This window comes from Tiliqua scincoides, chromosome 6, assembly GCF_035046505.1.
Source record: "Tiliqua scincoides isolate rTilSci1 chromosome 6, rTilSci1.hap2, whole genome shotgun sequence".
In the NCBI taxonomy this organism is placed as follows: domain Eukaryota; kingdom Metazoa; phylum Chordata; class Lepidosauria; order Squamata; family Scincidae; genus Tiliqua; species Tiliqua scincoides.
In genome coordinates, this window is record NC_089826.1 from 25,971,241 (window position 1) to 25,996,574 (window position 25,334).

At 44.8% G+C, this 25,334-nt stretch overlaps 1 protein-coding gene and 1 pseudogene across 3 annotated transcripts in view; one reads left to right on the top strand and one right to left on the bottom strand.

Annotated features, from left to right (window-relative positions):
• ALPK1 (alpha kinase 1) overlaps window positions 1-25,031 on the top strand; it is a 43,346-nt gene extending 18,315 nt beyond the window's left edge. The window contains exons 3-13 of one of the 3 annotated variants that reach the window (XM_066632500.1): window positions 1,402-1,600; window positions 5,133-5,192; window positions 7,838-7,924; window positions 9,223-9,299; window positions 10,756-10,851; window positions 11,384-11,488; window positions 12,681-14,805; window positions 15,893-16,046; window positions 21,510-21,672; window positions 23,144-23,330; window positions 24,620-25,031. In XM_066632500.1, coding sequence (XP_066488597.1) covers window positions 1,402-1,600; window positions 5,133-5,192; window positions 7,838-7,924; window positions 9,223-9,299; window positions 10,756-10,851; window positions 11,384-11,488; window positions 12,681-14,805; window positions 15,893-16,046; window positions 21,510-21,672; window positions 23,144-23,330; window positions 24,620-24,819 — 3,453 coding nt within the window. In that variant the 3' untranslated portion in view covers window positions 24,820-25,031. Of the gene's footprint in view, window positions 1-1,401; window positions 1,601-2,816; window positions 2,885-5,132; window positions 5,193-7,837; window positions 7,925-9,222; window positions 9,300-10,755; window positions 10,852-11,383; window positions 11,489-12,680; window positions 14,806-15,892; window positions 16,047-21,509; window positions 21,673-23,143; window positions 23,331-24,619 lie in introns of those variants that run through there. The other 2 variants (XM_066632499.1, XM_066632501.1) reach the window with 2 other exon arrangements.
• LOC136656713 (5S ribosomal RNA) lies at window positions 6,874-6,993 on the bottom strand (annotated as a pseudogene).
• Window positions 25,032-25,334: the final 303 nt, after the last annotated feature.

The window sequence follows — 25,334 nt, forward strand, 5'->3', positions numbered from 1 at the left end:
TTTCTTCTCTCCTAACAGCATGTTCCTTCATAAGCTCTGCTGATTTTCCATGACAGTGAGAGGGATCAGCCACTGAGGGGAGTGCCAGGGGAGTTAATGCCACTATAAAACCCATTAAAGGCAACCTGCAAAGAGAAAACATTGGTCTATGGACCTAGTTTGCTTCCTTATGATGTACAAAGGAGTGTTTGATCTGGTAGTCTTACTGTTACATTCATGCAACTTGTTGATGCTCAGAGCTTGATTGACACCAGTGAAGTCTGCATCTCCTGTGGGAATTAGAAAGAAAGGCTAATAACTCTCTCACCTCCCATTTAAACTGAAACCTATTCTAAATGTTGATAATTTTTGAAAACAGGCTTGCTTCTCAGGAGCACCTTTAAGCTGGTAGACTCACCTTGCTCTTTCTTATTACCACTGAGAAGATTAAAAATAGATACAAATACATTTATATGGAACAGTCAGGTATAGAGGATCATGTTGGTTTTGAACGGGGGAGGGGCAGTTTCAAATCCCTTCTTAGACATGAAACTCACGGGGTGATTAATGTCTCTTCCCATACAGGGTTGTTGCAAAAATGCAATGGGGGAAAGCCTGAGCTTTATTTATTTATTTATTACATTTTTATCTCATCTCAACCTTGCCCTGAGTTCCTTGGTGGAAGGTTGAGATGAGATAAAAATGTAATAAATAAATAATCCACTTTAGTGGCGTAGCTGGGGGGGGAGCAGCCAGTCCAGCAAGGAGGCTCAGTGGGGCAGGCAAGCGGCCCCTCCCTTCGGAGCCATTCTGGGCGGGGGGAGAAAAACGGAGCTGTATGGCTGTTTTTCTCCCCCTGCCGGGAATGGCTCCGAAGAGAGGGGCCACTTGCCCACCCCACTGAGGCCCCCCCAGCTATGCCACCGATCCACTTCCACCTTTTAAGGTTTGGAGCCTAACCCTGTTGAACTGGAAGCAAATTCTGTGCAAGAAGGATTTCCTTCTTGAGTGTCATCCTGATCTAACGATTTCTTGCCACGGGGAACAGGATTGGGCTGTAAACTCAGCAAGCCTTGCTTCTCAGAAGATATGCATATGATTGCATTATCAGTCTTATAATCTCTTTTTAGCCATAGAACATGGGAAAAATAGCCTCTGTGCATACGCAGAGATTTTCTTTCACCACGCATTAAGGCCAGAACTAACTAAGAATGAAGAACCGGATTTGCCAACAGCATTTTTCAGCAGAGACGTGAGCCTTCGGACCTCTCTTTTACAAACTGAACATTAATGGGGAAAGGAGGTTATAAGAAAATGTTCCTCTTTGAACAGCATGGTAAAGCACCAAGAATAATATATTGACCTAGGGACTCACTATCCCATTGTTCCTCACTATCCCATTCTTGATGTTTTTTTTTTCAGGTTTATTTGAAAGTCTCCATTACTGTCAGGGACTGCGTGACAGCAGCTGCTATTGTGTTCCTGATTGACCGTTTCTTATATTGGGTTGATGGCTCCAACCAGCTCCTCCAGATCGCCAAAAGGCTGCATAAGCTTCAACCTACAACACCAATTGCTCCTCAGCTGGTGATTCGGCAAGCTCGTGTCTCAGTAAATTCAGGTAATGAAATCCTTGTCACAGGCCATCTCTCCCCCCCTCCCCGTTTTCTCAGCTCAGTTTCAATTAAGAGCTACTTGACTTTCAAGAGGATACTTTGTCCCATTCTGGAGATGACATTCCTATGATCCCAGGGCCATCTTTTTAAACTGACACCCTGCCCCTGCTCTCCCCATGCCCTTCCCCCTCCACACCCGCCCACCTCTTCTTGCCTGCACAAAGTGCCTGGCTTAAAGGGTTCCAGAGGAAAAAGCAGGAGAGAAAATTGTGAAAGGGTGTGGAAAATACTAATTGGTGCTTTTGTCTCCGAACAAATCTGCCCTGCTGTTTCAAACAGGGGTATGTGAATTGTTGTACTTCTGAAGCTAGAGCCTCTAAAAAGTAGATTACAGTCCCAGTTTTGTCCATGCTCTGTCCTAGCCCCATTAAGGAAAAAAAAATACTGACCACAGCCACAAAAAATGCAACTGACAAACTTACTCATGTTCACCGAGTTGTCTTTTTCTTTTTGTTACTGCACAAAAACTGTGGATGCCGGCAGTTTGGTTTTTAAAGTATTTTTGTGGTTATTACAGGAATGAATAAACTAAACTGATGTTAAACATAGCATTTTTTTTTTTTGTTTGGCTTGCACAAGCTACAAGTGAAATTACCATATGCTTCTAAGAACTACATCTCAGGCACAATAAATAACTCTAATAGTTTTCTAAGCCCCAAGGCAGCTCTGGTCATCTGGATCATTGTGCCAGGAGGTATGGAAAATTTGTACTGCACACCAGTACAGAAATGTAGTGGTTACACGGTAAAATTGTTGTTTATATCATCCAGTGTATGATCGGTTTTCATGAGGAAACATCACCATGAGTTGACATTGCCCGCTAATTCTCTGATCATTTGCTTCTATACATTTTATTTCATGTGGTGAACTTGCAAAACAATGGTGGCAAAAGCAAGCCCTTGTCAATTGTGATCCTAACCCATGTGCCACCGAGGACCAGGAGTGCAGAATGTCTGTCCCTCATGCAGTACTGCCGTCTTGGGGCGTCCCTCACTTACCGGTCGCATCCGGAGCCTTGTGCGATGCCCCCCAGCCCTTCAAAAGCCTTCTGACAAAACTGGACATTTAAAGGCCCTAAGAAGCCTTTCAGAGAGCTAGAGGATGCCGTGTGAGGCCTACCTAGAAGGGCTCCAGAAGATGGACGGTGGTGGCGCAGTGTGGGGGCATGGGCAGAAGTGCCGCCCCCACAGGCATGGCTTCCTGGTGCATTTGTCCCCTGACCTCTCCAGGTACACCAATGCCCCTTGCTATATTATGATCTCACCAAGTGGTGACACATTTACAAAGGTGAATAAGCATGGAATGTCAAGGATACATTGCATTATGAGATGTCATTTGCTTCTAAAAACTACTTTGTGGGACTACATACATACCCTTTACGGCTCGGGTCCGGGACCGCCTCCTTCCCTACAATCCTGCATAATTTTGTATGTCTCAATCATGTCCCCCCTCAGGCGTCTCTTTTCTAGGCTGAAGAGGCCCAAACGCCGTAGCCTTTCCTCATAAGGAAGGTGCCCCAGCCCCGTAATCATCTTAGTCGCTCTCTTTTGCACCTTTTCCATTTCCACTATGTCTTTTTTGAGATGCGGCGACCAGAACTGGACACAATACTCCAGGTGTGGCCTTACCATAGATTTGTACAACGGCATTATAATACTAGCCGTTTTGTTCTCAGTACCCTTCCTAATGATCCCAAGCATAGAATTGGCCTTCTTCACTGCCGCCGCACATTGGGTCGACACTTTCATCGACCTGTCCACCACCACCCCAAGATCTCTCTCCTGATCTGTCACAGACAGCTCAGAACCCATCAGCCTATATCTAAAGTTTTGATTTTTTGCCCCAATGTGCATGACTTTACACTTACTGACATTGAAGCGCATCTGCCATTTTGCTGCCCATTCTGCCAGTCTGGAGAGATCCTTCTGGAGCTCCTCACAATCACTTCTGCTCTTCACCACTCGGAATATGTGAAAATCCACCACTTTTTATATGAAAATCCACGGGGTTTGTTTGTTTTTAGATTTTTTAATTATTGTAAATTGTTTTTAATTGTTTTTCATGTTGCACTTTTAAATTGTAAGCTGCCTTGTGTGCCCGTTGGGCAAAAAGGCAGGGTATAAATTAATAAAATAATAATAATAATAATAATAGAACACAAAATTATAGCTTTTAACAGGGTTCTTAAAATGACTTTAGTTGTGTAATTGTCATTGAGAGGATTGGAATGTATCCCCACATACTTCCAATCCTTCTCAGGAAATGGTAGTTTTGGGGTGCAACCCTATTCACACTTACCTGAGAATAAACCCCATTGAAGTCAGCGAGGCTTACTTCTGTATCCACCTGCATAGGATTAGACTGTTAGTGTCTGAATCCACTTGTGGCAGGACCAGGCTATGATCTTTTCTGCCAGTCAAACAGAAAACAGCCACTGGAGAATCAGAGTGAACACTCAGGTGCAAAGCCATGCTGGGTGCCCTAATGCTACATGCGGGTGACATTCTGTGACATGGCCTAAGAATGTGGAGAGGAAAAGAAAGAGAGTAAGAGAATGAGCTAAGCTGAAGACAGCTGTAGCTTTGATGACAGTATCACTGAATGTTGCTGGAGAGGTTCCTGTGGTGGTATGGGAATGTTGACTGGCTCCCTAAAGACTTGGAGATGAAGATAATATTTCTGTGGTTCTGGCAAATCCTTGGCCAACAGTTCCTGTGTTCACTCCTAAGGCCTTTTTGCTGGGTCTTCCTATGAAAATGATTTGGTCTTTTATAGGAACTGAAATGGGAGAGGGGACTGCCCGTTATTTTGTGAGACTTTTACTATAAGAACTGGGTATCAGTCCTACCTTCCCATCTCAAGTGTGCAATAAACACCTCCTTGAGACAGATGCAAAGAATTGACCAGGGGCTCTAGCAGGTAACTTTCTCTTTTACTGTACAAGCCACAAGCCAAGGTAATGTGGGCCCATTAAACAGACCTTTCCTTAGGTCCTACATGGTTAACTATGTCACTCCTGGGACTCAAGTAAAGCCATTAATTGCTAAGGGTGCACCAAACTGCCCAGGACCCACCTGTTTAAGTTTAGCTTACAATGCTGAATTAACTGTACAGACCGCTTTGTAGGGGCAGACCCCTTCATGGGGGCGGGCAGCGAAGGCCCCAAAGGGTACATTTAAAAACCCTTTGCTCCCAGCAGTGCTACAGTTGCTATTGTGCCATTGAGGCTCCCATTTCTGGGCCACTCCCCTTACAGGGCAATGGCCCTCTCCCAGTTTCCCTGGTGGGTCGTGACCCACCGGTTTGGGAACCATTAGTACAGATACATTATTTTATGCCTGATGCACTTTTTTTCTGTAAAGGAAGCTCTGTTAGGAATGAAGAGGCAGAAGAACTCCAATAGAAACCTTCGGTTCTGTGGAATATAGTTTACATCTCCCTTTTATTTAGAAATGTTTCTTTCTCTCCTGTTTCCAGGTAAACTACTGAAGGCTGAATATATCCTTAGCAGTCTTATTAATGACAATGGAGCAACAGGTATATATACATTAAGAATTCTACAGTTGTTTGAGTTACAATTGATGAAATGATGGTCTTATTTAGACTCTCAAACAGAGCTGTTTCCAACCTTTTACAGGCCGGGACTTCAAAGGCGGTGGATTGGAGGGTCCCTCTCCCCCTGCCCTCTCTTTTTCAGTTTGAGGGAAAATCCTGTTACAATCTGCTTTTCACCAAGTTTTGTTGCTTGTGACAGAATATAGATGATATTCCACAAATGAAATGTGACTTCAGACCCTACTACAATCTGAATATACATGACAGTTGACTTTATGTATAGAAGGATTTGATGTTTCCCTATGCAGACATTACAGTCTATGCATGTAAATCATTAAGGGTGCAATCCTGACCCGGGCTGATCCCATAAGGCACATTTGCACCTCCTCGGAAGTCAGCTAAGCTGGCATGCAGAGGTGTGCCGGCCTGTGGAGACTGGGAACAAGCCTCTGTGCCAACAGAGGCACCGAGCCTTGCATCACCCTGGCTGGGCCAATGCAAGGCTCTGAGTTAGGCAGGGAGGGGGTGGGGAGGAGGTGGGAGGGAGGTGTTCCTGGGCAGGGGGAGGGCAGGCGGTGGGCAGCCCCGGGGGCGGGCAGGTAGGAGGCAGGGCTGGGACCCCGCAGTTATGCAGATTCCAGCCCTTGTTCCTGGGGAGATTGGAACGGCTTGAAGCCACTCCACTCTCCTCGGACTTGCGCCACCTCAAGAGGCGTCCCTCCCGTCTCCTTCCTGCCTCCTCCCCCTCAAGAGGTGGCACAAGACTGAGGAGACCCATAGGGGCAAGGGCGCCTTGCCCAGAGGTAAGGGGAAAAGATTCCCCTTGCCTCTAACTGAGCCGCTTTAGGCCCCATCCTACGCTGAATACAGCGCAAACCTCTTGGCTTTCCTGTTCCAGCGCGGGATAGGATTGTGCCCTAGGGTGCAACCCTAACCAAATTTCCAGCACTGGCATAGCTGTGCCAATGGGGTATGTGCTGCATCCTGCAGTTGGAGGGCAGTCACAGAGGCCTCCTCAAAGTAAAGCAATGTTTATTCCTTACCTTGAAGTTGCATTGCCGTTACCTCGGTGCTGGAAAGTTTGTTAGGATTGCACCCTAAGAGTCCTACTGCTCTGGGGTGGATGACCTGATGTATAACTCAAAAGACATCATGTTTGGGTCATTGGCAGAAGATATCACCTGTAATAGAACTGGCTCTCTACCAGCTGAACCTGTCTGATTCATCAGTAAATAAAATCATCATTAGTGAGTATACATTTTGTGGATTATACTGAGCATGAATGTATCCTCTCTTCCCATGTGCCACGATCCTGATCCAAATCATGGCTATGCATCTATTTTTGGCTCAAAAAGAGAGTGTCAGACTTAAGCACACTTTTTACATTGCATTCTATTTTGGCCCTGAGTTTTGACTCATGAAAAATCTATTTTACATTCAATCGCTTTGAGAATTGATTTTAGGTCTCCAAAAGAAATACATGGCCTAATAAAACCAGAATATTGCTGTTATTTATAACCAGTGCACACCACTGAGCATTCATAGTGACTACATATCTATATCCTATCACTTTGATTGCCCCTAAAACCATGCTGCAGCCCAATCCTAATCTGCACAGGAATAGGCAGGCCAATTGGTTGGCAACCTTCAGTCTCGAAAGACTATGGTATAAGCACCCGGTATTCCCAGGCGGTCTCCCATCCAAGTACTAACCAGGCCTGACCCTGCTTAGCTTCCGAGATCAGACGAGATCGGGCATGTGCAGGGTGCCATATCCAGTGCAAGTTATAATCTTATTTCCCCTTACTGTGAGTAATGCCCCAGCCATCTCAGTGGGGCTACTCAAATCTATGCCAGTGAAATTGCTAGTACAGACTCAAGCAGCCCGGTGTAATGCTAGGTTGTTTGGGAGGGGGGTAAGGATTCAGCCTAAGTGCTGGATGCTGGTCCCACCCCCCTCTCGGGCCTAGTCCAACCACCGGTCTGCCCACCCCCACCCTCCTTTGCCCCAAAACACTCCTGTCCTGCCGTTTCCCACCCCTGCACTGGCCGTCCTCGGCCAGTGTGAACTCATTTCTGTCAGGGCTGGATTCAGCACAGGGAAGCCAGTGTGTATCCTTGCATCGGCCTCCCTGACTCCCATGGTGGTGTTAACATGCTTTAGAGTTGGCGCAAAGGACTTGCGCCAGCTTAACTGCAAGTCTGGATTGCGCTCCAACACCTATTCTAGGCCGATTAAATAAACCCAGCAACTTTTAACATAAGAACAGCCCTACTGGATCAGGCCATAGGCCCATCTAGTCCAGCTTCCTGTATCTCACAGCGGCCCACCAAATGCCCCAGGGAGCACACCAGATAAAAAGAGACCTGCAAGGCTTTCTGGGAATTGTAGTTAAGAACATAAGAACAGCCCCACTGGATCAGGCCACAGGCCCATCTAGTCCAGCTTCCTGTATCTCACAGCGGCCCACCAAATGCCCCAATGAGCACACCAGATAACAAGAGACCTCATCCTGGTGCCCTCCCTTGTCATCCTGGTGCCTCCCTTGACCTTGCCTTCTGCCTCTCCACCTTTAGGTAACTCTAAACTACGTTAAGCTTATCTTTCTTTTCACTTTGTTTTTCAGGTGTGTGGAAGTACGCTAAAGAAAGTGACAGGATCCTTGTTCAGTCTGTCTGTATACAGATCAGAGGACAGATTCTGCAAAAGCTGGGTAGAATTTCTTTTTGGTTTCATGCAGCAATTTCACATTCTGTGATTTCTAAGGTTTTGTAGCTCATTTTTCACATGTATGTTAAGCCATGATGTTAAGTCACTGATGAAGAATCTATTAGGAGCTTCTGCACAAGCACTGTGCATTGGGGGAAAAAAGGGGGGACCTGCTCATCACCACTGCCATGATCTTGTGCAACTGGTATTCAGTTCAGTGTGATTTGTGCAGGACTTGTTCTTGGGGGATTATTCTGGTCACATAGTATGTTTTATCCTCTAACATGTAATTTAATATTTATTTAATGTTCTTATTATTGATGGTTTTAATTGCTGCTGTTCACTGCTGATTGGGTTTTAATTATGGTGTTTTTATGTATTTTATAGTTGGGGTTTTGTTTTTTGTTTGTTTTTTTTTGTATTTTCTGTATTTATTTTGATTTGTGTTATGAGCCTCCTTGGGTGCCCTTCAGAAAGAGTGGAGGGATATAAATTTAGCAAATAAATAAAAATAATATGGAAAATGTCTCCACATGTGGCTTTACACCGAATGAGCGAATTCCCAGTACACTGAATTTGCTTGTGCATTCTGAGCATAATATTTTGTTAACATTGGAGCAAAATTGGAATGTTTTGGCAGTTACCCAGACACTAACTGCACAATTGGCTCGGTCATGTTGTGAGAATGGATGATGGCCGGATCCCAAAGGATCTCCTCTATGGAGAACTCGTGCAAGGAAAGCGCCCTACAGGTAGACCACAGCTGCGATACAAGGACATCTACAAGGGGGATCTGAAGGCCTTAGGAGTGGACCTCAACAGGTGGGAAACCCTGGCCTCTGAGCAGCCCGCTTTGAGGCAGGCTGTGCAGCATGGCCTTTCCCAGTTTGAAGAGACACTTGGCCAACAGTCTGAGGCTAAGAGGCAAAGAAGGAAGGCCCATAGCCAGGGAGACAGACCAGGGACAGACTGCACTTGCTCCCGGTGTGGAAGGGATTGTCACTCCCGGATTGGCCTTTTCAGCCACACTAGACGGTGTTCCAGAACCACCTTTCAGAGCGCGATACCATAGTCTCTCGAGACTGAAGGTTGCCAACTACTAAATGCACAATTATGCATCAGCCTAAATTTGCCATGAAAGCAAAGAAAAACTAACAAATATTTCCTATACCTAAGCTGGAAAATCATAATCCTAAAATTTCCCCTTCAGATCCATCAAACTGGAGATGTGTGTAAGAAATGTATAAAAATGTTAATCCTTCAAAATAACTGGTTAAAATGTTAATCATTTTTTCTCTTTAGGAATGTGGTATGAAGCAGCAGAGCTGATCTGGGCCTCAGTTTTGGGCTATTTCACACTTCCACAGCCAGACAAAAAGGTGATGAATGCACTTTGAAAATAAATATATCCTCCATTGGAAATAACAGGTGGTACCAGCCTGAAGAATTTATTTTGTACACTCTTTCCCAGATTTATTTCTATCCCCATAACCGGATTGAATCACAATAAGGAACAACGCAGCTTGTTACATACACTATAACTGAAAGTGGAGGACTAGAGACAGTTTGTGGTCCTTTTTCCCAAGCAGATTTACTTGCAAGGAAGTGCTGCCTCTACCATTTCAAGCAACAAACTGCAGCTCTTCCGAAACAATGGAGCAGCTGTCCCTTTTTGACCTGCTATGAACAGTGTACTAACAGCCTTACAGCCCAATCCTATAGTACAGCAGTTCCCAAACTGGTGGGTCACAACCCACCAGCCTGGAAAGCACTGGCCTATGCCCCTTTAGGGGGTGGAAGGGAGGGAAGTTAGTGACTCGGTTCCCAGGATCATGCTGCTGCCAGGACAGAAGGGGGTTTTTACTTACCAGCGGGTAGCGCCGGCCTCCAGAGTAGTATAGAGAGCCCAGCAGAGCCCTCAGCAGGGCTCCCCAAGCCTCCGATTCACTAAAAATTGCAACTGTAAACCACTTCCAGTTTTCAATTGCAAAACCGGAAGTTGTTTCCAATTGTGATTTTTAATGAATCAGAGGCCCTGTGGAGGGCTCCATGGAGCTCCCTTCACCCCTCAGAGGCTGGCGCTACCTGCTGATATGTAAACCCTCCCCCCTCCGGTCCTGGCAGCAGCGCGATCCTGGGAATCGAGTTGCTGCTGCATCCCCGTCCCTGCAAAGACTCAAGTGGTTCCCTACTCCCACGGAGGACTTTGGGAACCACTACTATAGTATAAAGGTTCCGGCTGCCCGCCATAGCTCTTTGCAACAGCAGAAGACACTTCTGCTCTTGCAAAATGGCTACAACAGCATGCGGAGAACTCGTCAGCAGTAATTTCAGGAGCACTGCTTCAAGAGGCAGCAGTGCTCTCTGTCCATCATTGGTCCTGTCTGCGGCTGCCAGAGCAGATTCAGCTGCAGAGGGAATAGGGAAGGGCTAAAGTGTGGAGGAGGAGGAATGGGGCAGGAAGCGTGAAGGAGAGGTGAATCTGGCAGCAGTGTCATATGTCGGATCCTATCCTCTGCTTTGGCAGTCTCCCTACGCCTTTCTTCTCAAATTCTGTCACTGGCACATGTCCAAGGAGACCCATTGCAGAGCTGGAGACTTATGAAGGGGTAAGGGGATTTATGTCGCCTTTCTCCTCCAAAACCACTTGACCCCCTCTCCCCCGCCAAAGACAGCACACTACTTTTTGGCACAGCTGCACCAGCGGGGGGGGGGGGGCAGAATTGGTCTCTTAGATTCTGTTTATGCTTTTGCACCTTAAGTATTTAGAGTAACCTAAAGTATAAATAATGGAAACAAACAACAAGATTATTTTTATCTGTCTCTCTCTTGCAGGGGATTGCTACATCATTGGGTATTCTGGCTGACATCTTTGTATCTATGAGTGAAAATGATTACAACCGTTTTAAAAACAACTCTCAGATTAACCTGGTAACTATTCTCACTTAGATACTTAGGTACTTAGATTAACTTGAATGAGGCTACAGGGGTGAGGAAGAGGGTGGATCAGGCCCGAGACGAGGGTCGGTTCAGCAGCAGTGGCATCTGCTGAATCCTAACACCCTTCCCAGGCCCAATCCACCTACAGAGATTCACTCAGACTTGCAACAGCTATATAGCTGGCGCAGGTCCAAGTAGACCCACTGGGTCAACAGGAGCCTTCCCCAATGCAAAAATTCTCCCTTGGGATATGGCGGACGCCCCATTGGTGCTGCTGCATCACCATGCATGGAGTTAGGTAGAATCGGGCTGTCAGTTACTCAGTCATTGTGGCAAACATTTACAAATGAAGCCGATTCCAAAAATGTCATTTAAAAAGCATTATTGATTGGTTTTTATAGATTGTTTGGGTTTGTATGGTCATGAAGGGTCAGAGTCATTAAAGCAGACTTGAAATAAAAATCTTGCTGTCTTGCAAAAACAGACCTGCCTAAATATTGCATTCTTCTTGCTGTCGCTACAGAATCTTCTGGAAGAGTTTGACCATCGGTTGCTATCAGCTGCTGAGGCCTGCAAGTTAGCAGCAGCCTTCAGTCAGTTCACACCGCTGTTTGTGCTCACAGCCGTGGTAAGGACCATATTCAGTGAATGTTCTCTCCAAGCGGAAAATTCTTTATTACTAACTACTGCTCCAATGCGCCGACAAATTATTCTGGCGTGAGGGAATTTAGGACTCAACCAAAGGCTGCTAATGATATTTATCTTTTGTTATAGTAAAATGAATTCATACAAAATGCATCTGGTAAACTAAGAGTGCTTTGTACAACTATGGTTATTAATTTCACAATATAGGGTTTTATATTGTTATCATTCCTTCCTATCCCTCTCCCATCCTGCCCAACACCAAAAAGATCAGTCCTCTCAGCAATTAATCCTCCAGAAGTAACATGCTATGCAAGGTTCTGTACTAGGCCTCTGAGAATGCAGCTGGCCAATGAAAAAGTCTAACATGAATGAAATAATTACTAGATATCTCATAATAAGCATGCAAATGTTGGTGTGTTCCATCAGTGTGTAATAAAGATATCCAACAACCCAATCCTATCCATTTCCCTGCCAAAACAGGATGCACTGCATGCTATGGTGGGGGGAGGGGAAGTTGAATCAGGAGGCTTGGGAGAGGTGAGGGAAAATATTTTCCCTTACTTCCCCATAAGCCACCTGAACACCAATGGATCTCCACAGATCTATGCTAGCCCTTTGGCTAGCCCCCTACATGACCCTTCCTACCTCCTACTTGCCCCATTCTGCCCACCCCACCAGCTTACCATCACTTCCCTCCAGAACCAGGTGCAGACCATTGTTGCCATTTCGGATGGTGGATCCAAAATGGCCACCTGCAAAATGGCAACTCTTTTTGATGCCGTAGGGCCTTTGTGTTGTTGTAACTAGGATTACAACATCACAACCAGCCCTATAGGATTTGTGCCGCAAGTCAAGCGTGCATGAACAAATATAAAAATAAGTAAATGAGAATTGGAAAAAGGTTAACTTTGGCTGCAGTTTGCTCTAGAGGGTTGTCATGGAGACTAATAGCCCTCTAATTATCTCTGCATTGTCTGCTTCTCCCAGCCCTGACCCTCTAGTGGCCTCGCAGATAAGGTGAGGGGATGATCTAAGTTTGATTTTTTGGCAGAAATTTCTTGCCTTATAGGCGCATGTCTATGGTAAATTATCATTATTCTATGAAGTATCTGAACTTTACTTTGGACACATGAATCTGAAATACCTTATCAATTTCAGCTGTATATGTCTTGCAGAATATCCGTGGAGTGTGTTTGCTGTCTTATAGCTACTCCCCTGCATGTCCTTCAGAAAAACAAAAGTTCTATTTGTCTGAAGCAAAGGAGTCTTTTGAAATTGGTCTCCTTAGTAAAAGGGATCAAAAGCCAGCCACCAGCAAACAGGAACTTCACAGTTTTGTAAAGGCCGCTTTCTGCCTTACAAAAGTTCACCAGCGACTCTATGGGGAGAGTGAAAGACTGAGTGGAGTGACCCAACTATGCCAGGAGGCCTTGGAAAAGTTGTACACTTATAGTCATTCCACTCATGCTGGAAAACAAGACAAAGATCTCCTTGCCCAGGAGATCATGTCCCTGGTCATGTCTGCTAAGGAGCAATTGCAGGTGCAGAGTTTCCCCAATTCAGATGCCAAGTCTTATGTTCCAGATAGCTTCAAAGTGGGTATCGAAAAGCAGATTGTGAATGGTGAATTAAACTTCAAGGAAGTCCTCAAAATGCATTCCCAGCATCATACAGCAGTCTGTGAAGTTTTTGAAAGTGCTTGTAGGAGCCACACAGTGAGACAAGAGGAAGGCAGAATGGGCACCTGTATAACAGCTCTGAAAACTGAAACCAGGAATATGGACACTGTGTGCACTACTGAAGAAAGATCACTCCATGGAAAAGACACTGCAAAGATCTCAGTTTCACAAAAGGTGAGGAAAGGTCATGAAAGTCTTAAAGGCCAAATCCGAAAGAAATTATCCCGTGTTCCTGCAGTGGATACCTCCCTTGATGAAGAGACAGAGAGTGAACCTTCAGAAAGGGATCAAAGCAATGGTGATGGCATGTCAAGCAGATCTCAAAGCAGGAGTGAAATTTTGAGTTCATTGAGATCTTGGAGCAAATGGTCCAAATCGAGTTCACTTCCTAGCTGGGAAGAGGTTGACTGGATTGAACTACCCCAAGAAAAGGAACAGAAAACAAAGGGCTCTACAGATAATGTGCAAGACCACACCGCAGCCTTGACTGAAGATGGTGGAGAAAGTGCCCAAGAGCACAATCTCTGTTTACTATCTTCCAAAACTCATAATCTGTCGAAGGCTCAAAATGGCTATATAGGTCCCGTTACACAGAACAATATAGCTGTAGCTAATAGACTAACAGAATCATGCCCAAATGTCAAAGAGGAGCAACTGGAGGGAACAGAATGTGAAGAGGATTTTTTGAAACAATCACTCAAGGAACTCAGTAACACCAGCTGTAGGAACAGTAACCTTTTCAGTGATGGAATGAATCCCTCTTGTGAACAAGATCCATCTGGAATGAGTATACCCTCTTCAGATTCCAGAACCAAGGACAGCAACAAATATTGCAATGCCTTGTCTAGCCATAATCAAAGCCAACTTGGGAGAGGAAGTAGAGAAGATCCCAAAAGCTGCAACCAAGTTACAGAACCGATATCTAAAAATCATTGGCTGTTAGTTGACCCAGAAGGAGAAACTGTAGATGCTACTGAAGATACACCTGGGAGTCCACACCTCCCCAATCATAGTATGGCCCCTGCTTTGGTAAACAGCAAACAACCAGAACGTAGCTGTTATATACAGAATTGGATTAATGAATCAGTTGTTATGGTGACTGCAGGGGGCTCCTCTGAAGTGCCTGAAGTTGACCCCCAAGCAGTTACAGAAGATGACTGGGAGTTTGCTTCTGGTAGTGGAAGGAAGTCAGTTGAGAATGATCCTGATGTGGTTGTGATAAGGAATCAACAAGATCACAAGTCTGAGACTACAAATTCTCTATCTGGGAGGATCAAACAATTAGCCAATCAATCCAGTGACTGTGCTACCACTGAAGAAGATGAAGGTGATAAACTAAAGAACGTTTTTAACCGTAGTGGGAGCTCAAGCTCTTCTCTGAAATCATGGTACAACCAACACAGTTTTTCAAGTAGTTTCTCAGAATTGGGGAGTCCATTTTTGAACTCAAGTGGCAGCTCTTTCATATTTATGAGTCGATCCAAAGAACAATGCCTACAAGCTCGCATTCTGAGTGATGATGACTATGAGAGGCTTTTGGCAGGTGTAACACATAGTTGGCTAGTAGAGAGACTGAAGAATACGGGGCTCTTTAAGCCGAACCAACTCCAAAAAGCACACTGTGAGTAGATCTGACTAAAACGTGCCCTTATATAAATGCATCCCCTGGTCCCAGAAGTTTTCTTCCACCCTACCATTGTCAGGCCAACTGACAAACTTCGCGTGCTGAGATGTGTTAATGTACACACGAGCAGAAACTGTCATGTCTCTCCTGATGGGTAATACAGGAAATTCCCCATTTGCATGTTGCAACAGAAGCACAAAAGATGATGCATCAATCGCTCTGGCTTCTTTGCAGCATGTAAAAGCACTCTGAGAATGCAGTCTGAAGTGATGCAATCTCTTCTATTACCGCAGCCCTCTACCACCTGAGGGCCCAATCCTATCTAACTTTCCAGCATCAGTGCAGCCACAATGCAGCCCCGAGGTAAGGCCCCCCCCCCACTTCAGGTTGCAGTGCATGCCTCATTGGTATGGCTGCATCAGCACTGGAAGGTTGGCTAGGATCTGGCCCTAATTCGCATCCCTTTCCTACATGTATAGATCAGCCCCCCAGTTTTACTACCACCCTGCAAACTAGTTCCTGATCCTCAAGCACCAGATTGCCTTGGGCATTCTTTGCCTTGGGCATTCTTTGCCTTGGGCATTTTCCTTCCCCAGTTCATCTTTTCTTGTGATGCTATAATTAAAAAAAAACTACTTGCAAATTGCAAAGCAGACAAAGGGCTGAGATAGAACCTTTCTCCCTGCTGTGCTAGTTTTCTGTTTACAACAAGCTTTGAACATGGAAGAGCATCCAAAGCTGGAATCTTGCTTATGTCAGCCTTGCAACTGACAGAATGAGGTATCCCCTCTCAGGAGAGAGATTTTAGGATAAAATCAAAGAGCAGAAAATTGTTGGTTACATGGCATGGTCTGCACATGCAACATACATCTCCCTCTTCCAGTTGCAGCTCCTTGCTGCAGTAATGAATGCCACTTCTTATTGATCAGACTGTGAAACAAAATCCCACAACCCCATTACTCTTCTCTGGGAAAGGGCATTGATCCTAGCAAGAAAACCTAGTAACTCTGCCCTTTCATGCTTGGTTACTGGTACGGAACCACCTTGCTGAAGAAGTTGTCAATTCACTGATCTTCTTTTCCAGCTGCTCTTCTTTTGAAATTCTCTAAGAAATCTGGACTATGGACCGCCCAGGAAACAGCTGTATGTATTGGAGACTACTTGAATGTGGCTAAAAAAGGAAAACAAAGAAATGCTTTTTGGATACACTTCCTACACCAAGAAGAGACTCTGGGAAGGTATTGCTCACTAGTGTGAATTCACTAATGTGAATTTTTAATGTGAATTCACTAATGTGAATAATGAATTCACTAGTGTAAATTTTTGATCAATCTGGGAAGGCAAGGTAGGCTGAGTTTCTAGTATAGTCACTGGGTATTAATTATAGTTTTCCTATAGAATGGACTGCCTTGCATATTTTTGTATAAAGTAAAACATGAAACCACTAGGACAATGGTTCCAAAACTTTTTCAACTGGTGTCTCCCTTGACCTACTGGGCCATTAGACATGGCTCCTCATTAGGACTTCAATCCTAAACATTGTATAGTGCAGCAGGTTTTTTCACAAAGATTCCACGGCTCCCCTGGCTGGTTTCCATGGCTCCCCAGGGAGCCATTGCTCACAGTTTGGGAACCATTGTGCTAAGGATTATGGGGTTGAGTGCCACAAATATACAGATGATACTATGCTCACTGGCATAGATACTGGCATCACTAGGATTTGCGTCATCTGGTGCAGGAGGCCTGCACATCACCCCATGCAGTGGGCGGGGCAATGCCCCAGGTGGTGGGCATGGTAATGTACCATTGCCCCACCCCCACTGGTTTTTTGGCTGTACCTTTTGATGGAACACAGATATTTCAATGTGGTTTGTTTCATTGCATTCTGCATGAAATTACGCATTGATTGATTTATAACATGATAGTATTATTCCTCCAAACTCTGATTTTAGTGATTTTGAAAACTCGTAGAGTCACACACACACCCATGTCAACTTACTAACATCTTATTGCAGCAGTTCTCAAACTTTTAGCACTGGGACCCACTTTTTAGAATGACAATCTGTCCAGGACCCATTGGAAGTGATGTCATGGCCAGAAGTGACATCATCAAGCAAATTAAAATAAATAATTATAAATAATTAAATTAAAATAAAAGAAATAATTAAATAAGGGGGAGCCAGTCCTGTTCCACCAAGTGAATCTATTCTGAAGTAAGTCTTATTGTGGTCAATGGGGCTTATTCTCAGGAAAGTGTGGGTAGAATTGCAGCCTGTGAGCCCAATCCTATGCATGTCTACTCTGAAGTAAGTCCCATAGTGGTCAATGGGGCTTACTCTTAGGAAAGTGTGAGTAGAATTGCAGCCTGTGAGTTCAAGCCTATGCATGTCTACTCTGAAATAAGTCCCACAGTGGTCAATGGGGCTTACTCTCAGGAAAGTGTGGGTAGAATTGCAGCCTGTGAGCCCAATCCTATGCATGTCTACTCAGAAGTAAGTCCCATAGTGGTCAATGGAGCTTACTCTGTAGCCTGCCTGCAATAACCTCCCCTCCAAAAAGAATCAGTGAGATTTCCAGCCCTCCCCAGTGCCCAGTTTAAAGTTCTTCTATTTCAAGCATATCAAGATAGACCCTCCTAGCTTTGCAAGTGCAAAATAGAAAACATTCCCCTTACCAGTTGAAGCCTCTTTTCTTTGTCCTTCTTAGTGGGGGGGGGGGGGCTGCCTTCTGCAGCATTTGTTGTGCTCCAGTTCCATCGGATTGGGACCCTTCTGGTGGCCTCACATTCCCCTTTGCCTGGCCTAACCAAAAGGCAAGGCACGTCTGCCTACTTGAGAGTAAATGCAACCATGTAGCTGAGTTTGCTTTTCGTAGAGCTCAATAGACTGCAGGAGGGGGGGAGGGACTTCCTTCTCAGGTATTTTGGGGGCTGCATTCATTGGATCAGGACCATTCTGACGTCCTTGAAGTCCTCTCTGCCTGCCCTTTCCAGACTAAGGCAAGTTTGCCTACTCACGAGTAAACACGGCCATGTGGCTTCGTTTTGGGCTCAGACTTGCAGCTGGGAGGGGGGAGCTTCTCGGGTGTTTTGGGAGGCTGCATTCATTGGCTCGGGACCATTCTGGTGTCGTTGGATTCCTCTTAGCTTGCCCTTTCTGACGGACTATGGCAAGTATGCCAACTCGTGAGTAAACGCGCGATACGGCTCACTTTCACTTTCCATAGGGCTCCATGCATTTTTTCTTTCCATCTTTTTGGCCATAACTTTTGAATGAAAGGAGCTATTGCAATTCTGTTTTTTGCACTGCGTTCCACTGGACACTCCGCATCCAATAGTGTATGGCATGATGGGCTAGCTCCTGAAGCCACAAAGTTAGCATGTCCTCCCCCAGGGCGCGTCACACCCCCCCCCAGCACGTCACCCAGTGTGGCTGTTACATGAAAATCCCCTTTTTCCTTTTAAGTTGTGATTTTTATATCTGGTTATGTTATTATGGACTAAGATATCATACAGGCCAAGCAAACAAGCCCAATTTCCAAAAACCTGGTAGAAGTTTGCAAAACTCACGGTGATTACATCCCCTACTCCAGTCAAGGAATGTCTTCTGATTATGCAAAACAAGCATGCACCTCCGGAGGAAGAAGTCTATTGTTCTATTGTTGTAGCTTTATCACTCTTAAACTCCTTATGCAAACTGCCTCCCTCCCCCAGTCATGGCTTATACCCAGTCATCATGTTCTTGCATGCTCCACGTGTTCCATTGTGTGTACTGAGCATGCACATCTAGGACAGCTGTAGGATACTTCCGGGTCATTCTAGGTCAGCCATAACCCTTTAAGAGGAAGCTCCGGCCACATGGTCTCTCTCTCTGACTGCCCTCCCAAGGGAGTGGTCCTTCCTAGGACTCTCTCCCATCCAACTGCTCCCCGGGACAGGTAAATATATCTTGCGTCTAAACTCTCTCCCTTCCATCCTACCTATTTCTCCCCTTCTTCCCCCTTCTTTAGTTAGCAAACGGGCTTAGGCAGACCAGGGACCCCTAAAATCCTTCCCTACAACCTATCCTTTTCGGATTCCTTATCGGATACACCTAATACATAGCACATGCAGCCATCATAAAGCTAGGTACACTGTATCCAAGTACTAGGATTCAAGTAGACATATACTTACCATTTTCCATGTGTATTATGTTTACCTTTGTGTGTTTTTGCAATAAAAATATAATACTTTGATTGAAAGTTACCTTTCTCCCAGTCTCCTCTTTAAGCTAAACAAGGGATTTCTTTGCTTTATGCTGTCTTGCTATCCAGCCTATGGTCCTAAAGTTTCCAAAAGGGTAATATAATAACTCCCTTAAACATAACAGCCCTTTTTGGTAACATGGCCCACACCCTCCGCATCCCCCTAGCAACACCAGTGACTATGCTCTGTCTCTCCCATCTTTAACTAGGGAGGTAGTATAAGTTCTGAAGCATTGTCTAGAATTGGTTATGGGCTGGATGAGGAGAATCTGGAAAAGAATATACTCCAGAGCAGTGATTCTCAAACCTTTAGGACTGGGACCCACTTTTTAGAATGAGAATCTGATGGGACCCACCAGAAGCAACGTCATGACTGGAAGTGACATCATCAAGCAGGAAAATTTTTAACAATCCTACACTGCAATCCTGCCTACAATTAGCCAGAAATGTACCATTTGCTATGATTGTTAAAAGCATATATAGTAGTCTGTTAAAAGTACAGATCTGTAACATATCCCCGAATGCAGTCACATACTAATGGTAGCATCAAGTCTAAAATATTAAAAAATATATATTGAAAAGAATGGGGACTCACCTGAAATTGGCTCATGACCCACCTAGTGGGTCCCGAGTCCTGACCCACAGTTTGAGAAACACTGCTCTAGGGGTTGTAGTTTTTATTTAACATACCATTTACCAAGTTTTCCAAATGGAACAGAACATAACACTAACGATAACAGAATACAGTGACAAATAAATGCATGGATTTTTAAAACGGTTTTATATTATTTTGCCACTGTCACTGCTACAGCAGAAAAGCAGTTAATATATTTCCCAAATAAACAAACATGCAACCTTTTTGCTTGCATTTTTTGGACAGAAAGAGCAAAAATAGGGGATGAAATGGGGCTTACCTTTTCCCCCTTACTGCTGTCCCTGCCACCTGTTTTGCTGTGATAGAAGGCATCCCTCTTTGTGGCCAGTGGCTGCTGGGAACCTTTTTGTCTTACCTAAAAAATCCCAGGAATAATGTTCCATCACAATGTCACATAATTCCAAGGGGAAAATTCCACATAGTTGGAATTTGGAAAATGTTAGCCCCAGTTTCCCATCCACCCCGACACAAACACTCCTGGTCCAGAGTCCTGTTGAAGATGCTGCTCTTCCTGCTACTCAGTGCTCTCAGGATGTCGGCTGTTTGCAAGGTTGCAGAGCTGCAACATCAGCCTGTGTGCATCAGTGTGAACATGCTCTATGAAGATACAGTAACTGCTTTGCGACGTCACAAACGTCCTCAGAACATACTAGCAGCAGTGATGTGGCCTGGACCCTGAAGGACTCTTCTATTGTCAGCATTTCCTTCTCCTGCTTCCATATCAGCACAGCCAGAATTCCTATGGAATTATGCCATGGTGGAAATTGCCTTTATTAATTCAGCATTGGGTTTGGTGACCGACCTAAATCAGAATCAGTGCCTAGATCACTTTTATCTCCCTCACTTCTAGCTCCTGTGGTAAATTAAAACTTGTTGCTATTTCCATTCTTTGCAATGGTGTCCTTTTTAAGCTGCAAAATGTACGCTCCTGGCCTCTAGAGAAGCAAAGTAAGTGTATACCCTTAACACAGCATTTCTCAAACTGTGGGTCAGGACCCACTAAGTGGGCCATGAGCCAATTTCAGGTGGGTTCCCATTCATTTCAATATTTTATTTTTAATGTAGTAGACGATGCTACCATGATATGTGACAGCATTTGGGGAAATGTTACAGGCCTGTACTTTTAACAGGCTACTCTGTATATGCTTTTAACAATGACAGTCAATGGGACATACTCCTGGGTAAGTGTGGGTAGGATTGCAGCCTAGGATTGTTAAAAATTTTCCTGCTTGATGATGTCACTTCTGGTCATGACATCACTTCCAGTGGGTACTGAAAGATTCTCATTCTAAAAACTGGGTACCAGATGCAGTCACATATCACGGTGTAAGGCTCACTGCCTTAAAAGCAGCCTTGCTGTAAGAGATGAAGTCTATTTTGTTGTCTTAAGTTTTTACATATATAGTCTTTCAATATTATATTGTTGGGCTGAATACATGTTCATACTAGGAACAAGGACTACACTGGAATGTTATTCATGCAGTGGACGGTGACACTGATGATGTGATGGTTAATGGTAACAATCTATACAATTTTTTTTTACCTCTGCAGCTTGATATTTGATTCTTACGTGGAAGTTTATTTTTATATACTACAGCCATTAATCTAAACTAGACAGTGCATAAAATGCATTTTGTAGTCATCTACAAATGTCATAATCTAATCTTCTTCATACCTGACTTCCATGAACTCTGTTGTATATGAAGGAAAGTGGTGCTAAGGTCTTGTCAATTTTGCACCCCCCCCCCAAAATTTCTAGTAAATACATGATACATATTTGTGGTGTGTTCTCTGTTTTGCATAGGTATGTTGGCAAAGAGTATAAAAGTGAGAAGGGACTTATTCACCACTTCAGTGACGTTGAGCGGCAAATGACTGCCCAGTACTACGTGACGGAATTCAACAAAAGGCTATATGAGCAAAAAATCCCAACGCAAATCTTTTACATTCCATCAGTGATACTCTTGGTAAGTAGCAAACCAGAGGCCAAAAGGGATTCCACTGGTTTATGAGCAGGCACAAGATGAGAAACCGAGGGCACAATCCTGACTTGCAGTGGAGCAGGAAGGCCAGCAGGCCTGCGCTGCATCAATCGCAAGTTTGGAACCAGAATTGGTGCAACCCAAGGCAAGTGGAAAACTTTCCCCTTACCCCACGTCACGCTGCACTGGCCCCAATGGGTCTACTTAGATCTGAGCCACCTCAGGAGGTGATGCAAATTTGAGTAGAGTAGAGTAGAGTAGAGCACCAAAAGGCTGCTCCTCGCCGCTCAGGGTCAGAATCCAGCATAACTGCCGGATCCTGGCCCCGCCTTCAGCTCCCCATCCACCCCCAGGAATGCCCGCTGCCTACCCACCCACCCCCTGCCCCCAAACCCCTCTCTCCCACCTCCTCCCTGCCCTCCCCATGTCCCCCCTCCAGACCTCTGCATTGGCTGAGCTCAGCCAATGCAAACAGACCCCACCAGGCCTGAATCCGGCACAGGGAGGCCAACGCAACTCCTTGTGTTGGCCTCCCCGTCTCAGCGTTGGACTCCCGAGTCAGCGTAAATGTGCCTTATGGCACGTTTCCGACACCCCAGGGCCAGCACAACTGACTTGTGCCAGCCTAACCCAGGGGTTAGGAATGCATTGCACTGTTTGTTGGCAGCCTTCAGTCTCGAAAGACTATGGTATCGCGCTCTGAAAGGTGGTTCTGGAACAGCGTCTAGTGTGGCTGAAAAGGCCAATTCGGGAGTGACAATCCCTTCCACACTGGGAGCAAGTGCAGTCTGCCCCTGGTCTGTCTCCCTGGCTATGGGGTCTTCCTTCTTTGCCTCTTAGCCTCAGACTGTTGGCCAAGTGTCTCTTCAAACTGCGAAAGGGCATGCTGCACAGCCTGCCTCCAAGCGGGCCGCTCAGAGGTCAGGGTTTCCCACCTGTTGAGGTCCACTCCTAAGGCCTTCAGATCCCTCTTGCAGATGTCCTTGTACTGTCTTGAGAAATGCAGTAGGCACTAAAATACCATCCATATGATTCCTCTGCTAAGTGACATCCTCTCATGTTTTGGGGGGGGGGGAGTTGTCCTTCACCCCAGTGGCTGTTGCAGATGTCTCTTTTGCATCTTTTTAGATTGTGAACCCTTTGAGGACAGAAAACCATTTAAATATTTAAGGGCGCAATCCTAACCCCTTATGTCAGTGCTTTCCAGCACTGACATAAGGGCAGTGCAGCTCTGAGGTAAGGGAACAAACATTCCCTTACTTTGAGGAGGCCTCCGTGAGGGACACCCAACTGCAGGATGCAGCACACGCCCCATTGGCACTGCTGTGCCAGTGCTGGAAAGCACTGACATTAGGGGTTAGGATTGCGCCCTAACTGTGTTATCCACTTGGTGAACTACTTTTTGTTGAAAAGCAGTATATAAATATTTTAATAATAACCCTCTCTTGTTCCTCAGGTGCTAGAAGGCAAGACTATACAAGGCTGTATAAGTGTGGAGCCTTATATTCTGGGAGAGTTTGTGAAGTTATCCAATAACACCAAAGTAGTAAAATCAGAGTACAAAGCTACAGAATATGGACTTGCTTATGGCCATTTCTGCTATGAATTTTCCCAAGGCACAGATGTAGTGGTTGATTTGCAAGGTTTGTACTACAAGGCATATAATGGTGAAATGTTCTTTCTTTATAGGACTTTCTAGATTGTCTGTTGACCTGTCTTTGGCTCAGTAGTGTCATGATTGAGATTGAGATTGCTTTTGGTGACTACAGAATTGACTTGTCAGTTTCTTGTGAAGTGGGTATAACAAAAAGCACTTGCCAATCCCATCTTAAATTTAAACCATGTTCATTGTAGGCAAGCTGGTTTAACTCTAAGGCCCAAATCCTAACCCACTTTCCAGCACTGGCATCATTATGCCAACGGGACATGTGCTGCATCCTGCAGTTGGGGGGTGGGCAATCATGGAGGTCTCTTCAAAGTAAGGGAATATTTGTTCTCTTACCTCAGACCTGCATTGCTCTTATGACAGTGCTGGAAAGTGGGTTAGGATTGTGCCCTAAGTTGCGGTGATACTTTAAATGTATCATCTTTATTCAGAATTTCTTATTTACAGAAACTAGTTTCTGCAGGTGATTCTTGATGCAGAATTTGATTCAGAAAAGCCTGTTGCACAGGGGAGCAAAGAACACATCCAGCAGTGCCTACGTTTCTAAACCCCAAGTTGACGGAGGAGGCACTGTATATTCAAAGGCAGCAAGCATGCAGTCTTTTACTTCTGCAGTTCTCTGCTATCCTCTCAAAAGCTAAGTGCTCGGATATTTTCACAGGCATCACAGACATAATAATCTCAGTTCAATCATAGACACGGCAAAGCATATCCCTTGCTGAATGAACTTATGCTGGTCTGTGACTGTAATAAAGAAACTAAGCTGAATGAACAATTGCACTCAGAAGCAGCTGCTCCTCATGTAAGCCTCAGGCTTGATCCAGCAGCCAGAGCTGCCCACATATATATGAGAAGGAGGAAAAAGGTGGGTCTCCCAGTCACCTGTTCAAGAGGCAGAGCAAGGGTCTCGGTGTAGCCATTTCCCAGCTCCTTCTCTGCCACGAAATACCTTTTGGGATTCCAGTTTCACTCAGCACATGCATACATACCGTGTTGGATTGGGACCAGTTTGGACTGCCTCTTTGCATTTCTGCAAACAATTTGGTTTCACCCAGTCTTGCAACAAAGGAATTTGTTAGCCTGATAACGCATCCTAGTAGTTTGCAGTAACAGACAGTATCTGATCTGTAGTGCAAATTTGCAAACTAAATTCTAAATTTACTTCTGTTTATATTGAATGGAATAATTTATCTGCATTTGGTAGAGATGTTGTGTGTAGTTAGAAAAATAAAGACTACAACTTTTTTTTTTCCTTCTGTTTGACAGGTTGGGTGACTGGTAATGGAAAAGGCCTCATTTACCTAACTGACCCCCAGATTCATTCTGTCTCTCAGAAAGACATGTCTTACCTAACAAACTTTGGGAAGAAAGGGATCTACTATTTTTTCAACGATCAGCATGTAGAATGCAATGAAATCTGCCATCGTCTCTCATTAACAAGACCTTCCATAGAGAACCTAAAATGACTTTGGATAAAGCTACAGGCCTTTTCCCAAGAGGCACTTCTGTTGTTTTTGCATTTCCTGTATCTGCATGATATCCAACCAAACCACATTAGGAATGGTCTAATGTTTTACATTTTCATACCCTAAGAAATACCATCTTTCTCCATTTTTTTATTGTGGAAAAATTGCTATTGCCAAAAGGGTTCAAATACTGTGTTTTTTTAGTGGGAAAAAGTCATAAGAACATAAGAACATAAGAACAGCCCCACTGGATCAGGCCATAGGCCCATCTAGTCCAGCTTCCTGTATCTCACAGCGGCCCACCAAATGCCCCAGGGAGCACACCAGATAACAAGAGACCTCATCCTGGTGCCCTCCCCTACATCTGGCATTCTGACTTAACCCATTCCTAAAATCAGGAGGTTGCGCATACACATCATGGCTTTTACCCCATAATGGATTTTTCCTCCAGAAACTTGTCCAATCCCCTTTTAAAGGCGTCTAGGCTAGAAGCCAGCACCACATCCTGTGGCAAG